The sequence below is a fragment of the Malus sylvestris genome, chromosome 7 (assembly GCF_916048215.2).
Source record: "Malus sylvestris chromosome 7, drMalSylv7.2, whole genome shotgun sequence".
NCBI classification, from domain to species: domain Eukaryota; kingdom Viridiplantae; phylum Streptophyta; class Magnoliopsida; order Rosales; family Rosaceae; genus Malus; species Malus sylvestris.
In genome coordinates, this window is record NC_062266.1 from 33,592,987 (window position 1) to 33,611,160 (window position 18,174).

Consider the following 18,174-nt stretch of genomic DNA (forward strand, 5'->3'; position numbering starts at 1 on the left):
TTCACTTTCAACCTATTTCATATGGTATTTATCGACATCAACAATTATATACACCAAGCTCAAGGAGCTATAGCTTTTATTTGTCCATACATATGGAGGGGGCTATTACAGTAGCCAGCTTCAGTTTTTTGGCAATTAAGCAAATAAAAATCAAGAACACAAGCATACTAATTTATTGTACGGTTTGTACCTTAATATTTAACTGTAATTTTCCCATCTTCACTACTTTGATTTCGAAACCCTTCTGGTCAAGACCATCAAACAAAGAACACGATATAACACGAAAAACCCTAGCAGGATCTGAATATCAGTCCACCTCTGCCCTTCATGCAGCCCTCTCTTCTGCAACACGTCGCCCCCCGAAACCATGCAAACTCTACTATCACTCTTACTCTCTTGGTACCATATCAAACACTTTGACACAAGGCAGCCGTACCGTTGATTAGAAGAGCATCGAGGGCATATTTGTACATGGAGAAAAAGTGCATGAAGAGCCAGTACTTGGGCATGTTATGTTGAGAGATGAAGTAGCCGGAGAAGAGAAAAAAACCACCTAAAAGAATTGTCACGAGCGAAGTTCCGGTGATGTAGTTGGGCGCTAAAGAGCTCAAGAACAAGATGAACGAGTTCGCCATTGGAAGAATGATCCATATGACAAGAACAAAATAAGCAAACGCTTGCCAAGAACCGCAAAGACCCACCAAGAAATAGACTGAAACGGAGTACATGATCGCGATGGTAAGCAAGTAGGGCAAGAAAACGAGAGTGTTGGCGATGAGGTAGGAGGAGAGCCGGTAGATTCCGCCAGACGTTTCTCGGAGGAAGATCGGCCTTTCGTTGATGAAGATCGGAAGGGTTTCGGTGGTGGAGGAGAGGAGGAATGTAAGAGTGAAGGCGAAGAGGCCGAATCGCTTTTCGATTCCTTGCTTGTCGACTCCAATGTTGATGTAAATAGTTCCCAAAATAAGACCTACAAGAAGTGCTTCATGAGTGTTAAAGAAGCTGCCTTGTTCTGTAGATGACTTTCCAAAACCGGTTGTAAAGAGCCAATATCTCTTGAATTCTAGAGCCTTTGTATCTAATGACTTGCCTAATTGCCTGCTCATCATGTTTCATAGGATCATTAGGAGGTGATGATGTGGTTGTTGTAGATGTGATGGGAGGGAGGCGGTTCAGAATTTCCATGGTGTATTCCAAAGCATTGAGTTGTGGAGGGACAGTGAAGTCATTGGAGAGCAGAAAAGCTTCGAGAGAAGAAAGGGTTCCATGGTGGACAATTGACCCTTTTGATAGCAAGAGGATTCTATCAACGGTGGAGAGGATTTTGAAGCTTGGTTGGTGGATTGATAAGATCACAGTGCTATGACGTGAGGTGCAGATGGAATTTAGGGTTTGGATTACGTTGAAAGCGGAGGTGCTGTCGAGACCTGAGGTGGGTTCGTCGAGAAGGAGGACAGCAGGGTCGTGGAGAAGGCTCAGGCCTATCTAGACACGCCTGCTTTTGCCCCCCGATAGGCCTTGGCCGAGGCGGTTGTTGGACAAATGTGTGAGCCGGAGCTCGGTTAGAAGAGAGGAGACAATAGCGGCAATGTTTTTAGGATTAGGGTTGGGGACGAGGAGGCTTGCGGCAAAAGCAAAGGTTTCAAAGACAGTGAGGAGGGGAAGGCATGCGTCGTTCTGAGGGACATAGGCTGAGAGCTTGCGGAATGTGGAAGGGTTGACGGGGGAAGAGTTCAGGAGGAGATAGCCAGCCACCTGTGGGTGACCTCCGGGAGGCTAAGATGTCTAGGAGGGTTGATTTTCCGGCACCGCTAGGGCCTACAATGGCGAGGATTTCGGAGGGGTAGGCTGTGAGCGAGATGTCTTTGAGAATGTAGGTGGGGGTGGGGAGGACGCATTGCTTGAAGAGGAGGTGAAATGGGGAGAAGGTGGTGGTGGCTGTGGTTGGTTTGGTGTAGAATATGGAAGAGGCTGTTAATTCATAGGTTTTAGAGGGTGGTTGAGGTGGTGGTGCATCTGATTCCATGGAGTTTTAGCTGGTGGGGTTGGATATGGAGAAGAAAGAAAAGTTGGAATATTTTGAAGAAGTGAGGAAGAGAGAGGTATGCATGTATACAGTTGAAAATTATTGAGGAAGAGAGAGGGATGCATGTATAGAGTTGAAAATTATTGTGTGACGATGATTTTTTTTTCGTTGAGTTTGGCATGTAATGTTGGTGGAGTACTATCAGTTAAAAGCCAACATTAATTAAATAGGTTGGGGATTGGGACGAAGTCAAGTTGGCTAACGAAGGTAATGTGTTTGTGTTTCTTCTGCACTAAGTTTGAATTTTTTTGTTATTTAAATTAATCAAATCCAATTATAATTTCGCTTGTATAAAGGAATTTGAGATTTTTTTTCGTTCAACTTCTCATTTTATTATGATGATTGAAGTTTTAATCTTATAAGTTATAACTATTGATTTTGAACTAAAACTAGGAATTAAACATGCATGGAACTTGCTTTTTTATCTCACTGAATAAGAAAAAAAAAAAGGTTAAAATATAAAGTAATTTAAGTAAAGTGCAAGTAAAAGAAATTTTGAGTAGTTGTGGAAGTCAAGTTGGAAAATTGGCCAACGTGTTGCACGAATCAGCATGTGAGCAATCCTTTTTTTTTTTTCTTGTATATCACTCCAAACTCACAAGCCTACTTCTGTGCTCTCAGTCTGTCATATGCTTTTGTCTGAGAAATATAGTTTTGAGGTTTGGATAAAGCATTTCAGTAGGCTGCCTTCACTTGACGACATGCTTTGTAGTAAATAACTGCACGTCGGTGAGTGCTACAATCCTACATACATGATCAAATTATATGCACTTGCATAATACCAGTTATTAGATTGCTTCATGCATGAGGCTTGATATTATTTCCTTTTTTGTCAGTTGGAGCCTTGGAGCATGAGACATTATTGAAGGATCCAGATGGAAGGGATTCGGAGAGGATCTTATTTTCCAAAGTCATGCCGTGTGTGTGTATATATATATGTATCATAGATAGGCTTGATCAACGGAAAACTAAGCAGAAGGATCAAGATTATTAACTATAGATAAACTATAAGAATCAAATTGACGAAGGCTTAAGAAAAAGACACAATGTGACAAAGAGAGAGTATCCAACGATAACCTTTTATTCTTGCTCTCTTCTCTTTACATAGAGAAATGACAATTTTGTTTTAGGGAAGTTCTAAGGTAGGAAAACTGTGAGGTACTAACTGATCCAATAGTGCAAAACCCAAAAACAAAAAACTTTGATGAAGTAATCAGTATTAATAAGCCCATTTTCCAAAAACGAAAAACTTTGCCTGTGTGCATTCCCGCAGCTCTTTGGTTGTACGCAAGGCTTACTACCAGCGGTCCAAAATATTTGAAAGTCGACAAAATTTACAACTTAAATGATGTGTCATCAATAAAATTGAGCACGTTTATCAACGCTTAAATAATAATTCAACAGTAACTTTCATATTATTTAGTTGACAAACTTTTGTCTACAAATTTGATCTCTTTAGCATTACTTTTTTTTTTTATATAGGTAAGTTCTATGGTACGAAAACTGTAATGCACTAAATGATCCAATAGTGGAAGCCCAAAAACCTTTGATGAGGTACTCAGGATTATAAGCCCATTTTCCAAATAGTGAGAATAGTACTTGCATTCACTCTAGTCTGACGAGACGAGAATGCCATGGGCCTAAAATCTGCTTACAAGTTTCTATTATTATTATTATTTTAATCAAAGTCCAGCACATGCCAAACCATATATATGCATATTTCATTCTCTGTATATACGCATTGGTCGACCCACTAACAAGACACCGCAGAAGACAGCACATTATGCAGAGAGTTTTTCAGTGAAACAACATGGTCCGGTATTTCAAATATTATAATACAAGTGATTAGATACTTTAAAAAATTATTTTAACCACTTATATTATAACACTTGGAATCCATACTCTATTCCCAGTACACTAGAAAATAGATAATAATAGGGAGACAAAATTTTGGAAACTAAAGAACATAGAAATTAATGATTGGTTTATTGCTTAAGCATTGATAAATGTGTTTGTTCTTATTGATGACACATCATTTAGTTTATAATTTTTGTCTCCAAATTTAATCTCCCTAGCATTACCCGTGAAAAATTTCTCCATGATGCCCCCCTTGTCAGTTGTGTTGAGAATTCATGGAATTATGCGAGGTCATACATTTGCTTTAATTTAATTTTTTTTGTTTTAGCCATATTTTGTAGTTTATACATGCGAACAATAAACCCTAATCTCCCCAAGCTAGCGCCCCCTCACCCCCAACGTCCTTCCAATTTTTTCTCTCTCTCTTTATTTGGATTAATTTGGACCTTCCTCTTGATGCGCATCTTTAATTTGATGATTTATTTGTGACATTATTGGTTTGGGAGTTAAGAAAGTCTGTCAATGTCAATTAAGTAGCAGGATTATCACTAATCATATATTTTGCCAGAATGCAAAAGCACATGGGCATCTTCAAGTTCAACCAAGAAGGCATCAGATTAGGAGAAGTGTTAGCTTCGACAACGACGACGAGTACAGTTGGACTGGACAAGACAAGAAAGATGGATTAAGATACAAGTTGGGAACTCGGATCACCTCAAAAGAGAAGAATAGAGAAAGAAAAAAACAAAACAAAAAATATATGTAAAAAACTGAAACTGTTTGTGACTGATCCAAACTTGATTTACCTCAAAATTTCCTAATTCAGGAAGAAAACTTTTTGGGGATTCTCAAGTTATATATGTTACATCTTAGAGTTAAGATTCGTTTGAAAATGTTTTAACATAACTGAAATTGTTTTCAAATCACATAAAAATGTTTATGACAATGTTTGACAAAAAAAAATGTTAATATTTCGCTTGAAATACTTTACACTTCAAATTAATACTTTTTCAAGAAAAACTTGCGTTTATATTAAAATTATCAATATGCTTGTCATAGAAGCATTTATGACCGTCCTACATTATCTGTGTTTTTCATTGTAATTTGGAGGATTAATTAAATTATATAGAGCTAAAACTTCATGGGAGATAACTCAGAAGTGCACTTCATTCTTGTATTAAGTTCCTCCAGGACCTTTAACATATTCATTCAACAATAATCATATAAAAATATCAAACAATGATTATAATATTCGGCATAATTGAAAAGATCAATCATGAACACGTCTTGGATCTCTCTCTGTATTTGCAAAAATTGATCAACATTTATTCACACGTCTTGGATCTCAAGAAACAAAGAGCCGATGGTGGTGGATTCTATATAGTGTAAACAATAGCAAATATCTGCGTGTAATTCACTGTTAAAAGAATATCGTTCCCCAGATACTTTATTTATATCATGAGGCTTAGCATCGAATATTACGCTCATGGTAGGGACCAATTCGCCGCTGTAGAAGGAAGAAGATCCTCTCCTGAGCTCTAGATGAAGATTCTTTTGACCAGCCCATCTGGACAGGTCATATTTAATTCAACGGTTGCAATTATTATAACTTTTAAAGAATTTCCTGTTTAGAACTGTTGGATTAAATTTGAACGGTTCAGATAGGCTGATCAGAAGGATCCCCATCCTGAGCTCCTCTTCCACCGTAGAAGACCAGCCACAAAAGGCCGATTGATTAAGTCAAATCATCCCAATTAACGTGATAACAATTGAAAATGAATGAAAATAACAACTAGGCTTTACTATTTTACAATTTAAATTGTTGAAATACATTACGAAGTAAATTTTATAAAAACACATGTAAAAAATTATGTAAAAAAAATGATATCATGGATCTGCCCCAATGTAAGTTATGATAATATTTGATATATGCTACCTTGGTGCGCCTGGAAATTATGTCGTTGTTCGGATATTATAATATAGTTAGCTAGACCGGCCAGCGTGGTACTCTACTATATAAAGTTTCCTGAATTAAATATTGCCTAGTTGGCTATTTTGATGGATATTTTGGCTTTAAAAAAGAGAACCGAGTTGTTTTGCATCGTTTGATGAATTTAATCCATCCTAGAAGGATTTTCATGTATTTGTAACTTGTAAGAGAGTTTATATCAAAGATGAGTTTTATTCATGATATATAAATGAGTTTTAATTTTGATCACTTATTTCATCAAATTTCGTATTATTTTATCAACATTGACACGTTGAAGTTTGAAATAAGGTGAATCTATAACGAGTCCCTTGATAAAAATGAAAATCACTTTGGCCTCTATACCATAATAGGACCTTTTTGTTCTCCCGGTATCACGGGAAGCTTGTCATCCCTTCAAACTGCGAATATTTCAAACTTGAGCCAAGCAATTTCGTCCTAGTATTACATGATACATCATGCCTTCTACGTGAAGTATTATATATCACAGATTCACAAAATGTGACATTTCAAACTCATTTATCTGATTCTCTGCCTCACTTTGAGCTCAACACACACTGTCATTTGACTTAGTTGCCCAACAGGAATTAGGTTAGGTAATTGCTGTATACTTTTGATTGCTAACTCACACCACGCCTTGTGATATCTAAAACCCTAATTCTGAATCGAACTCCCCTCATTTTTATTAATTTACCGTATGTTTATTTATTTGAAATAACGTGAAGGTGAATGGCTTTGAATATAAACGATTCTTTGTCGTTATCTCTTACAATTTGTTTTCCGGGTATATCATAAATAAAATCTTTATAACTCACTTTTTTATTATTTTTTATTTGAGAATAAAAATACTCACTTCGTGCAAGTAATTATTACGAACGGGTTTCAAACGTTAGAAGCTTTTATAATTTGTCTTACGAATTTTAGTTTATCCTAAATAAGCTAAAAATATGTAGAAAAATGGAAAAAGGAAAAAAAACACGTTAGGGCAACTCAGCTGGAAAAGGTATAAACAACTAGCATATCTCTTTATGGAGGCCAACATCCAAAATATAGAAAGAAAAAAAAGAAAAAAGAAAAATACTAGGTCCACAACCCTATTATAAATAAATACACTTTCCCTCTTGCAGTAAACCACAACACCTTCAAACCAAACCAACAACAAAAAGAAAGCCTCTACTTCCCATTCTCAATCTAAACCAGATCTAGAATCATTATGACAACCGGAACCGAAGATTCTCGCCGGAAGCGAAACAGGTGCTTGCTGTGCATAGCCGCTGGGATCATAGCACAAACCATCATCATAGTCCTTTTTGTGGTTTTCGTCCTCCGAGTCAAAACTCCCAAAGTCCGCTTAGACTCGGTTGCAGTCAACTCACTTGCCACAAGCTCCAGCTCCTCTTCTCCTTCCTTCAAGATTGAAATCAATGCCGTTGTTGCGGTAAAAAACAACAACTTTGGACACTACAAGTTCGAGAGCAGCAAGGCAACTTTCTCGTACAAAGGCACCGAGGTCGGCGAGGGAACCATAGCTAAGGAAAAAGCTAAGGCTAAGAAAACAAAGAGGATTAATGTTGTAGTGTCGTTGAGTTCGAACAAGGTTTCGAGCCACTCTGAGTTGAGTAGCGATCTGAGGTCTGGGAATTTGACTTTGACGGCGTACGCTAAGTTGGATGGGAAGGTTCATCTGTTGAACGTTCTCAAGAAGAAGAAGTCTGCCGATTTGAACTGCACCATAAATCTTGATATTAAAGCCAAAATGGTCCGCGTATTAACTTGCAAGTGATCAAATTATTTAATCCTTGACTCTTTTTTTCTTTCTTCTTTTCTTTTATTGCGTTTTCTTGGGAATTTTTAATTTCATTTTGATGGGTTTGGAGTTTGGTTGTTGTTGAATATTAATTTGTATTTCTAATTTTTTTATATGGAGGGAAAATATATATGTATGTTCTGTGCATGGGAGTTTTCATCTTTTGCACATTCTTTGTATAATATTGGTTTGAATTTTTGAGATGCACAATATTTGCTTGCAACGAATTTTTCATTAACTTTTCAACCTCTTGATAAGAAAAATATTATGCTCTCCCCTCTACATTGTGGAAATTCTTTTTTATGAACTAGGTTTATTTCTTGATTGCCTTACTCATTTAGGGCTTAGTCTGATTTTTACATCATGAAATTGTGTAGAGTCATGTGCGAATCTCCAACTAGTTCGGATTCAAACATGACCGCTAGACTGGACTAGAGACTGCCTCTTGCTGAGCCTTTCAAACTAGGCGGGTCTGGTTTACATGTGCAAAAAGTTAGGACTAGTGAGTAGTTCTACTGAAACGGTTTCAGAGTATTAATTAAAAGCCTTACAGGCCTGCCTGATGGAGACTACTTCATAAGGATCGATCCGGAATACGTCGAAATCTTTTTTTCGTAGTTTGATAAAGTTTGGAATAGATAATTATAAGGAGATTATGTTAACCAAATGAAAAGAAGATTATGTTAACCGGATTAACATGTAACGTCAGATGGCTCGTTGGTAGTGATTGCATATGAAATATTGTCGCATACAAAAATTACTCATACGACACAGCCTTAGAGACATGTTCAAGTGCATATACATCATTATCAAACATAAGAAGGGGATTCTAATGTTTTTCTATACAAATTTCTGTTGAAGAAAAAAGTGATGCTATCCACACACTCTTTTTAACTTTCCACACACACCTCTTAATTTTGGATGTTGTATCAAATGAATTGAAGAGTTTCAGATGACAGAAATTAATAGGAGGTGCGTGGAAGGTAAAAAGAGGTATGTAAAAAAAAACTTACATACAATGAATTAACAACAATTATAATATCTTAGTTAAATAATACAATATCGCGTAGAATAAAACATAGCATTATTGGACCCGAATTTCCTGACCACGATAAATTATTCTCCTAAAGTTGCTCACATTGGAGCATAACTCCATAGTGGAAGCAATCATCTCAAGCTTTACATGTCCCTACTATTCGGTACTTTATCAACGAATACGACACGCCTGTGGCTAATTTCCTTGGTAGTTATCACCGAGACATATGTACAAATTCTATGTCTTCTACGCAGTTTGGACCCATATCATGGGAGTTTTGGGGATTTAGTATTTCATGTAAGATAATAAAATTATAAAAAGAAAGGTGAAGAAAGAGTACTTCTCCATCTCATTAAGAAATTTATGTGCTTCAAATACTGCCATTTTCCTCTTCGTCTAAAGCTATCTAAGGCAGATAATCAGGCTGCATAAATGTATCCTTTTAGTCCCCTCTAAAATAAGCATTCCTACAAAGAAGATGATACTTTATAATTAATATCTGAATACCTGTTATGGTTAAATATATGATCAATTTCAGCTCAAAAAGTTGATGATTTATGCCAGATCTGGACTAACTGGCTGGCATACCTTGCTTGCTCTTCACCTCAAGCATCTTCAAAAAGCTCTTGCTTCATCAACACAAAGGGAAGAGTCAACTTGATAAAACAATCAAATGTAGGACCCTAATCTTTCCCACGGCTTCAATTTGACTGTTTGAATTGGATTTGAATTTCAACCTCCATATATCAAATAGTTCACTCTAACAAAAAATACAAACATGGAAAATTGCACTAGTGGGTTGATCGTCTTCAACTCAGAGAGAAATTTTTATAAGCACTGATAACACAAATTATGTGGGGTCATTTAATGCGTTATACGTTGTTGTTTTTTTTTTTTTTTGGGACAAGGGAGGCTTCATTAATGAAGGGAAGAATTACATATTGTGATAGATGGACCCAAGTCCAAACCAAACACAAACCCAACAGAAACAAAGCAAAACAAAAGAAAGAGGACAGACCCAAGTAAATAGAGAGCAACATCTCAAGTCAAGACAAGCCAAGATAAGGCGGGAGGCCAAGTACACTTAGGCCTGTAGGCAACAGTAAACAACAAACGAAAAGGAACCCTAAACAAGAGCAGTTAAGTGAAAAAATAATACTCTATAGGTCTATAACCATATTCTAGGTACACCAATAAATTACTCGGATCAAGAGCAATGCTAGCTAGGAAAACTAAATTTTTAAACCAAATGATGTGGTTGCTACGATTGGATTATTATTTAAGTATTAATTAACGTGCTTATTTCTTATTGGTGACATGTTATTTGATTTGCAAATTTGATTTAAAAATTTAGTCTACCTGGCATTATCCTCAGATCAATATGATTTGCCTTATGTTAAAAGATATATAAAAAAGCGGTGGATTTTCATTTTTGTTTGACTTGTTCAAGGATAAGAGGGTATAGCCAAAGCATACAATAGATTTATGTGACAAACGACACATATATAAATGATGGACGTCTCAATCTAAATCACATATCTCCTTATTGAATACTGAGACACAAACGAATAAAGGTCATCCAAAACCATAATATACACAAACATTGATAGCAAACTAGCAAACGCTAAGCCCTAAACCAACAAACTATGTAGTTCACCACAAACCGTAGTAACGTGTGTGTTACATGTGCTACTTGCAACTTATTTCTCGGACCACTTTCTCTGTCAAATTAATATTGAACGTGCAGTTCATCTCTGCAGACTTACTTTTCTTGATCATGTTCATCAAATAAACCTTTCCTCTTAGCGTGGATATTGTGTTAAGCGTCACAAACCCAGAACTTACATCATTGCCCAAGTTCGAATTGGCCGTTGTCACGTCCCCCGTCACAGTAGCCCTTCTCGTTGCCCTAGTCCTGGCCGTTGCCTTTGGAACAGCAACATCGCCGATCACTGTACCCCTATACACAACGGTTATGGAGCTCTCCTCAAATTTGTACAGTCCGAAATTAGGATTCTTGACGGTAGTTTCAGCAATGAACCTCAAGTTAAGCGAAGGGCTGGCTGTGTTTGTGTCAGTAGTGAGCTCTTCAATCGTGACAGAGCGAATTCGGAACTTTGGGCTCTTGGCACGCATCACGGTGAGTGCAAACACCGTTATAACGACGATCTGGAAGACGGCGAAAACAGCAATGTACACTAAACATCTGATGCGTTTCTTTTTGCGTAAGTCTTGGGAGTGGTCTGTGGCTGACTCTGCATCGCTTCTGGCCATGGCTTGGCCATTAGCGTAGGGTGCCAAAGGGACTCTTGATTCCTTTCTGCCATATTAATTTGCTTAATTTCTTGATTAATACAAACAGTTTGAATTGAAAATTCCAACGGTGGTGGGAAGTGACGAAGATTCAGATAAGCTTATATAGCCTATTTATAGTTGAGATTGTCACATAGTTTGAAGTCATCAAGCATATAATATAATGCTTATTAGATAATGAAAATTGAGGTGGTCAAAGAAAACACTTTCCTTGAAGTTGTGCTATGGGTTGATAAAGCTCTCTGATTATTTGTATATGGGTTTAGGACTCCATATCAGACGGTTTCAAACCTACTAGAGAGGGGAAAAATATTTCCTACATCTAAAAAAAAAAAAAATATATATATATATATATATACACACACGCGTCGTTTACTCTTCTATATCTATATACATAGTACTGTATATACCATAAAGTAATTAGAATGAAAATATTAAGAGTTGAAAATAAAGGTTTAGGTTAAATTTAGAACTCTCTACAATCTCACAATTCTCAAACCCAACTTTAATGCTTTATTATTCTCTATAAGGAGGTATGTATAAGATTATAAATGAGCAATACTAGAAAATAAATCAAAACTATCATTTGTCCACAAGACAATGAAACCTATACCAATCAAATCATATCATATATCAAATCTTTAAAATACTTTTCTTTACATTTTCCAACACCCCACTTTGCCAAGAAGGAAATAAGATCTAATTTGAAACTTTATAAATTCAACACCCCCTTTCATGTGGAACCACGCATTAGAAGCGAGACACAGGTGCTGAAACTAACGCCAATTTTTTCTAAAGCTCAGCTAATCTCAATTTGTCGGATATACCGTTTCTTTTCGAATGCCCAGCTGGAACTAGCGCCAATGTTTTCGAAAACTCAGCTAATCATAATACATGGGAACTAACACCTTTTTTTCGAATGCTCAGCTAAAACTAACGCCAATCCTTTCGAAAGGCCTACTAGAACAAATTCCTCTTTTCGAAAGCCCGACTAACAAATCTTAATCCTTGGAACTAACGCCTCTTTTTCAACAACTCAACTGAAACTAACGCTAATCTTTTTGAAAATCCAATTGGAACTAACGTCTTTTTATTTTAACGCAGCAAATAAATCTCTTGTTATGTTTGAACTAACACCTATTTTCGAAAGTCCAATTGGAACAAATGTTAATTTTTTCGAAAGCCCAACTGAAACTAATGCCTCTTTTCGGAAGCCTCAACCACCAAATCTTTTTTTCCTACAATTTTTTCATTATTCTTGTTTTTTTTTCCTTCCTCAATGAGCGATAACACAACTTCTTTCTTCTTTTTTCTTCTAACAATCATAAATAATCTTCACATAGGAAAGCACTCACAACAAAGTTCAACTAAGAATCGAACTCTGGTATGATACCAAGTTGAAAATAAAGGTTTAGGATAAATTTGAAATTCTCTACAATCTCACAATTCTTAAATACAACTTCAATACTTTATTATTCTCTATACGAAAGTATTTATAAGATTACAAGGGAGCAATACTAGAAAATAAATCAAAACAATCCTTTGTCCACAATACAAGGAAGCATATACCAAATTAAATCAAATCATGTTAAATCCCTAATTATATAATTTCAAATCACTAATTAAATCAAATCTCTAAAATACTTATATTTTCCAACAATATATTTACCTAATTAGGAAGCTCTCGTATGAGGAAGGGTGGCATGAGATCAGGTACGTATAAGCAAAATTTAAGAGTCTCATACTTTTGTTGAAAGTGCCTTACGAAAATACACAACAGAAATTTTTCTCATGGAGTACAGAAGCTAAAGCACAATGGGAAATCTTTGTGAGAAATCTACGTGTGAGACTAATTTGTAAAATGGTAATTTTCTTTTCATTTTAGTGAGAGTGGTATGTGTTTTTAATTTAACATGTATGAAAAAAACATATTTCCCAGACCAAAAAAGCTAAACACAATATCTTTTCATATGAAGTTCAGATCACTACGATGAGGGACAGATCCAGGTTTTTAAAATGGAGTGGGTTAAAATAGACGGGTCCAGGTTCATGACATAGGTAATTCCTCAAACAGTTGATAGGCACGAATTCATATGACAACCAAACTTTCGAGGGATCAATCTTTATTCTACTAGAGATTTTGGACCAAGAAAAAAACAAGGAGAAACGCCTCGAGGTTAGGCACTGAAGGACAAGAAAATGATGGATAAGTTGCAGGGATGAAGTTTGAGTGAAGGACGTAAAAGACAGTGACCCGTCTCAGGCTACTACTACGTATTCTTCATACTGGTACTGATAAGTGCATATAAAGATGAAAATACGTCGTTGAGACTGTTTTCTTATCATGATCTTTTCAACGCGTCACAGTTGAACTTATCATACCTAATTAGACGCCTTTGGGATCATTTCTGATAGAGTTGATGTATGTCATTGATCTTTTCTCTTATGCAAGTTGTCATACCTTTTTTTTTTTGGCCGAGTCTCGAAACATACTTTTCCTACTTCCAGAACCAGTAATATACAAGTCAAACACTCCACTAAGCCACCTAACCGGCCAAATAATAATGATTACAATAAAAAAAAATATCATTACCGTTTTTGGGCACCATCATACTAAATATTTTGATTAATTACTATTTGGATCCGATTTTGCACGCAATCAGCTCATACACTCAAAATTGTTAGATGATGGAAATATTAAGGATTAGGGTTTGTTTGCGAATAAAAGTTGAATCAATCGCATAATTAATTTAGGTTCAGATAGTCGAAGAAAGCAAGACTTAGCGGCAGTAAAGTTTCGGCTAAGAATAATTCTGAGTAAATTTAAAGAATAAGAATCGAATATTATCGGAATTATACCATTAGGTAGACTTATCCATCACGAAATTTATCCCTATAAATACAAAAGGATTTGCAACGTAGAGAGTTCCTTCAACTCAAAACGCTCTACTCGAAAACTCTCGCTCTACGTGAAACCCTTCTTATAACCCTTAGAAAAATACTAACTATCTTAACCCTCTCGTCAACACATCTTTAGTTTGGATAAGTAAAAAAAATTGTGTTGACAACTGGCGATATCTTCAGTTTGGATTAGTAAATAAAACTAAAGCGTAGAATTAAACAATTTAGGAGGATCTTCAGTTTGGACAAATAAACATTTCCTTTCAGTGTCTTTGCCCGTACAGCCTAATATCGATTCGGTGCAAGTATATATTCTCATGAATATAGTTGAAGCAACTGAATACGGTGTAGAAGATCTTGAACTTCGCAGTGAATTAAGCAATCTTGTCTTTTAGGTTCTACAAGACTACAACCCTAGGCCGAGAGGTGTTCCTTTCTCAGCAGTAGTCGCTCAAGTATAGAAGTCAATAACGCATTCGACACCACCATCACCACATCTATTCCACTCGCCTGACTGAGTTAGGGCTCGAGTTGGCACGACCGCATTTACAAAAAGGACTCAGTTAACTCATAGTTACTCGACCTACGCACTACGTAGGCTTTGTAATGTTTAGGCCAACAATTACTAATTAGCATGAGGTGCAATCTGCAATGTCATTAGGCTTCTGGTATCCTCGTACGAATTATATGCTTATTAATAAAATAAAAATTGGTTTTGCAAGTGGTAATCTTGTTTGAAAAGTAATGAATCGTACAAGTCACCATCACGTGCCTGCGAGAAGTCCAACTTCAAAGCCGGCTTCCGCGTTTGTAACAAGAAAATGGCAACCCAGAGGACCTTTGCTGATCCCACATTCAAAATAAGTGCACTCTTAATCCTCCTATCATATATCTATAAATACTTTCTAATCAAAACTACCAACATTATCTATCTTCCACTCACCAAACAAATATACAGAAACCCTAGAAAACAGAAAACCAAAAAACAAAAACTTTGTGAAGCTACAAATTGAAAGAAATTAAAATGGCAGCTGAGAAAGAAGCAACATCTCCCCCTCCCTCGGCACCCCTGGCAAACAGCTACACTCGGAGCGACCAAGAATCTGCCGTCACAGCAGACCCCGCCGAGCTGAAAAGAAACAAGCGCATGAGGTGCCTACTATACATTGTTGTATTTGCTGTGCTCCAAGTTGTAGTTATCACAGTCTTTGCACTCACCGTCATGAAAATAAAGAGCCCTAAGTTCCGGGTTCGATCAGCCTCCCTTAGTCAGTACGAAGTTGGCAGTGTCACGAACCCTTCATTTAACCTAGAAATGGATGTTCAGTTTGGTGTGAAGAACACCAACTTCGGACACTTCAAGTACAAGGATGGAATTGTTGAGTTTGATTATAGGGGGACAAAAATTGGACAGACCAATGTGTACGAGGAACGTGCCAAGGCTCGATCGACTAGAAAGGTCGAGGCCTCTCTGGACCTAAGTTCGAATGGGTTGAACGCCAATTCTCAATTAGCGAGTGATATTAGCTTGGGGATTATCCCAATTACGTCCACTTCTAGGTTGGAGGGGAAGATACACTTGATGAAGGTGATCAAGAAGAAGAGGTCTGCTCATATGAACTGCACCATGGACATCGTTCTTGCTACGCGGTCGATCCAAAATATTGTCTGCAAGTGATACTTCATACGTATATTGTTTATTTCCTTTTTCATTTTTATTCTTGTTTTGTGAGATATAAGACATTTTGCTGCTATACATTGTAGTCCGTCATAAAGTTTCCTATGTAATATTCTTTGTTGTGATTATTGATTTGGAGTGTTAATTAATATAAGTCCCATATCGGGAAACTGAGAAAATACAATCGATAAGTATATGGTGCCACTTCTAATAGTGCCACTTGTAATAACACTTAGGTCTTTTGTGTTAGAATTCAACATCTAGTAATGTGTTTAAAGGTATTATCGGTGCGGTTAGGAGTGAATCAAAGACCCCTCTCTGAATATATTTCAGCCTTTGATTGAACCCATGACATAGCCCAAATAAAAGAATTCAGCCCTATATACCTCTCCAATGGGCTCTAGTGGTCTAACGGGCCTTTCAATAAAGAGAAAGAAAATTAATTGTTAGGTCTAAAAGTTTGGGCTTTCGGGCACACAATCCACCATTTATATTCTTCAACCAATTCATGGTTATTCAGTAGAGTTTTGCTTGTGCTTGGTTCCTTTAAACGAGTCATTCTCCCTTGTGCAAATCACACTTGATACATATAAAGAAAAAAATAATTGTTAGGGCCTAATAGTTTGGGTTGTTGGGAACATAGAGGTTGTTTGGATGTGCTTTTAAAATGATTTAAAGCGCTTTTGGTGTAAATATTTTTGGAAACAATCCTTAATAAAAATGTCAGTAAGTCCTGAAAAAAGCACATAAAGTGCTTTTGAAACCCAAAAATATTTTCTCTAAAAGCGCTTTCAGTCATTTTAAAATCACATCCAAACGAACCCATAATCTGTCATTTTCATTCTCGACTTCAACCGGTTCATGGTTATTCAGTACAACTTTGCTTGCACTTGGTTCTTTTATTGAAACGAGTTCCTTCCGCAAACCACAATTGATACGTATACAAAACTCACTTAAGATACAAACAGAAATATTTAAGGAAAACTAATGAAAATTGCTTGAAAATTTTGAGTTTTAATCAAAATGACGAAAATGTGTTGTAAGTGAATAGTACCAAGAGTGTCTTTTTAGAATAAAAATGTTATTTTCATTAAAAATAAATAGTACCGAAAGTGTTTCGTTAAAACTTTCATATATTTATGCGCACATCTAAAACAGTGATTACCGACCAAAAAACGACTGCTTCCTTATAAAGCATGAGCCAGTATTTTGACACGGTGGATAGTGTTATCATATTGTTTAAACGTTCCAAAAATCTCGCCGATGATTGAGACAGATCCAGTGAACTGCAGCAAAAGACATGGATGCGGATGCATATGACTATATCCGTGGAGGAAACACAGCAAATCTAATTGTCCTCGGATGAAAATATGGTGTCGGGTCGGGTGTTTGTTTGTGTGGTGTTTCTTGGTGCATTGCATTCATCTGCATATAATTAATCACATTTCTTGATTGAAACACTTGAACTAAGTCATGTCTTTCTGCTGCTCCAACTCGTGCAAATGCAGTGAACGGCAGCCCTTGCCTCGACTTACCAAAATTTTTGTTCTAACTTCGGAAATTAGGAGTAATATAGGGGCGACTCAAAGCCAACAAGGCTCTCTGCCTTGCAAGGGTTGGGGGAGGGGGGGGGGGAAGGGGAAGTTTTTCGTCCGCAGCTTATCGTTACTTTACAAATAGGTTGTTTCCACAACTAGAAAGACTAATATATTGTTTAAAAATATGAAGTCTCGTAATACACCACGTCAAGTATGTTGTCTCAGAGAACATGAAATAGCTCTAATTGTAATAGTATCAAGAAACACAATCTAAAAATCGATTGTGGTGTGTTGTAACGTGTTTTGTTCACATTGTTTTGAGCGTTATTGAACCATAATATAAATTTATAAGAGTTATGTTAGCTCAACTTCTACATAGGTACGTGACATTATCACTATTGCTAATAAGTGTGGAACGATCATTTTAAAGCGTAAATATTAATAGTTGTGCTACAATCAGATGTGGTTGATGCTTACAATTATATAAAAATAATAATTAGAATCGACCTCCCATCTTTGATTATACGTATTATCTATAAACTAAACTCTTTCATAAAATACAAATTTAGTCGATCTAAACTCCAAATGCAAAACCAGCTATACTTTATATCCCGTTGAAAAAAAAAAAGAGAAACTTCATGATTTATCCTCTTTTTGCAGATGCATGGTTCATTCAGTGGAACAAGTTTGGTGAGTTGAAGACAACTCAAAATATAATTTAAAGTAGAATCTGCCGATGTTCACAAAAAAAAAAAAAAAAAGTAGAATATGACGATTAAGATTGACTTACAAGAAAAAAAAGACGTTAAAGGTGATGATGTCTTGTCATAAATTTTAGCATTCCACGTAACATGATATGAATAATTTGAGACACTGACACCTTGACATCCTCATTTCATCCTGTCACCAAAACTTGTGACTTATAATTTCAAATTTCCAAGTTCATATAATTGCCAAAGCAACACTTCCAC

At 36.4% G+C, this 18,174-nt stretch overlaps 2 protein-coding genes and 1 pseudogene across 2 annotated transcripts; 1 reads left to right on the forward strand and 2 right to left on the reverse strand.

The window, feature by feature from the left end:
• LOC126629980 (ABC transporter G family member 8-like) lies at positions 1 to 2,068 on the reverse strand (annotated as a pseudogene).
• An 8,128-nt stretch (positions 2,069 to 10,196) lies between these two features.
• On the reverse strand, positions 10,197 to 11,166 carry LOC126629884 (late embryogenesis abundant protein At1g64065-like). Its single transcript, XM_050300027.1, has one exon. The coding sequence runs from the start codon at positions 11,045 to 11,047 to the stop codon at positions 10,463 to 10,465; it is 585 nt and encodes a 194-aa protein (XP_050155984.1). The 5' UTR covers positions 11,048 to 11,166; the 3' UTR covers positions 10,197 to 10,462.
• Positions 11,167 to 14,895: 3,729 nt separating this feature from the next.
• Positions 14,896 to 15,819, forward strand: LOC126627967 (late embryogenesis abundant protein At1g64065-like). Its single transcript, XM_050297544.1, has one exon. The coding sequence runs from the start codon at positions 15,012 to 15,014 to the stop codon at positions 15,663 to 15,665; it is 654 nt and encodes a 217-aa protein (XP_050153501.1). The 5' UTR covers positions 14,896 to 15,011; the 3' UTR covers positions 15,666 to 15,819.
• The last annotated feature ends 2,355 nt before the right edge of the window (positions 15,820 to 18,174 follow it).

What these genes read in the sequence shown, in the direction of transcription:
- LOC126629884 (XM_050300027.1), bottom strand. Translation starts at nt 11,047, where the DNA reads ATGGCCAGAAGCGATGCAGAGTCAGCCACAGACCACTCCCAAGACTTA.
- LOC126627967 (XM_050297544.1), top strand. Translation starts at nt 15,012, where the DNA reads ATGGCAGCTGAGAAAGAAGCAACATCTCCCCCTCCCTCGGCACCCCTG.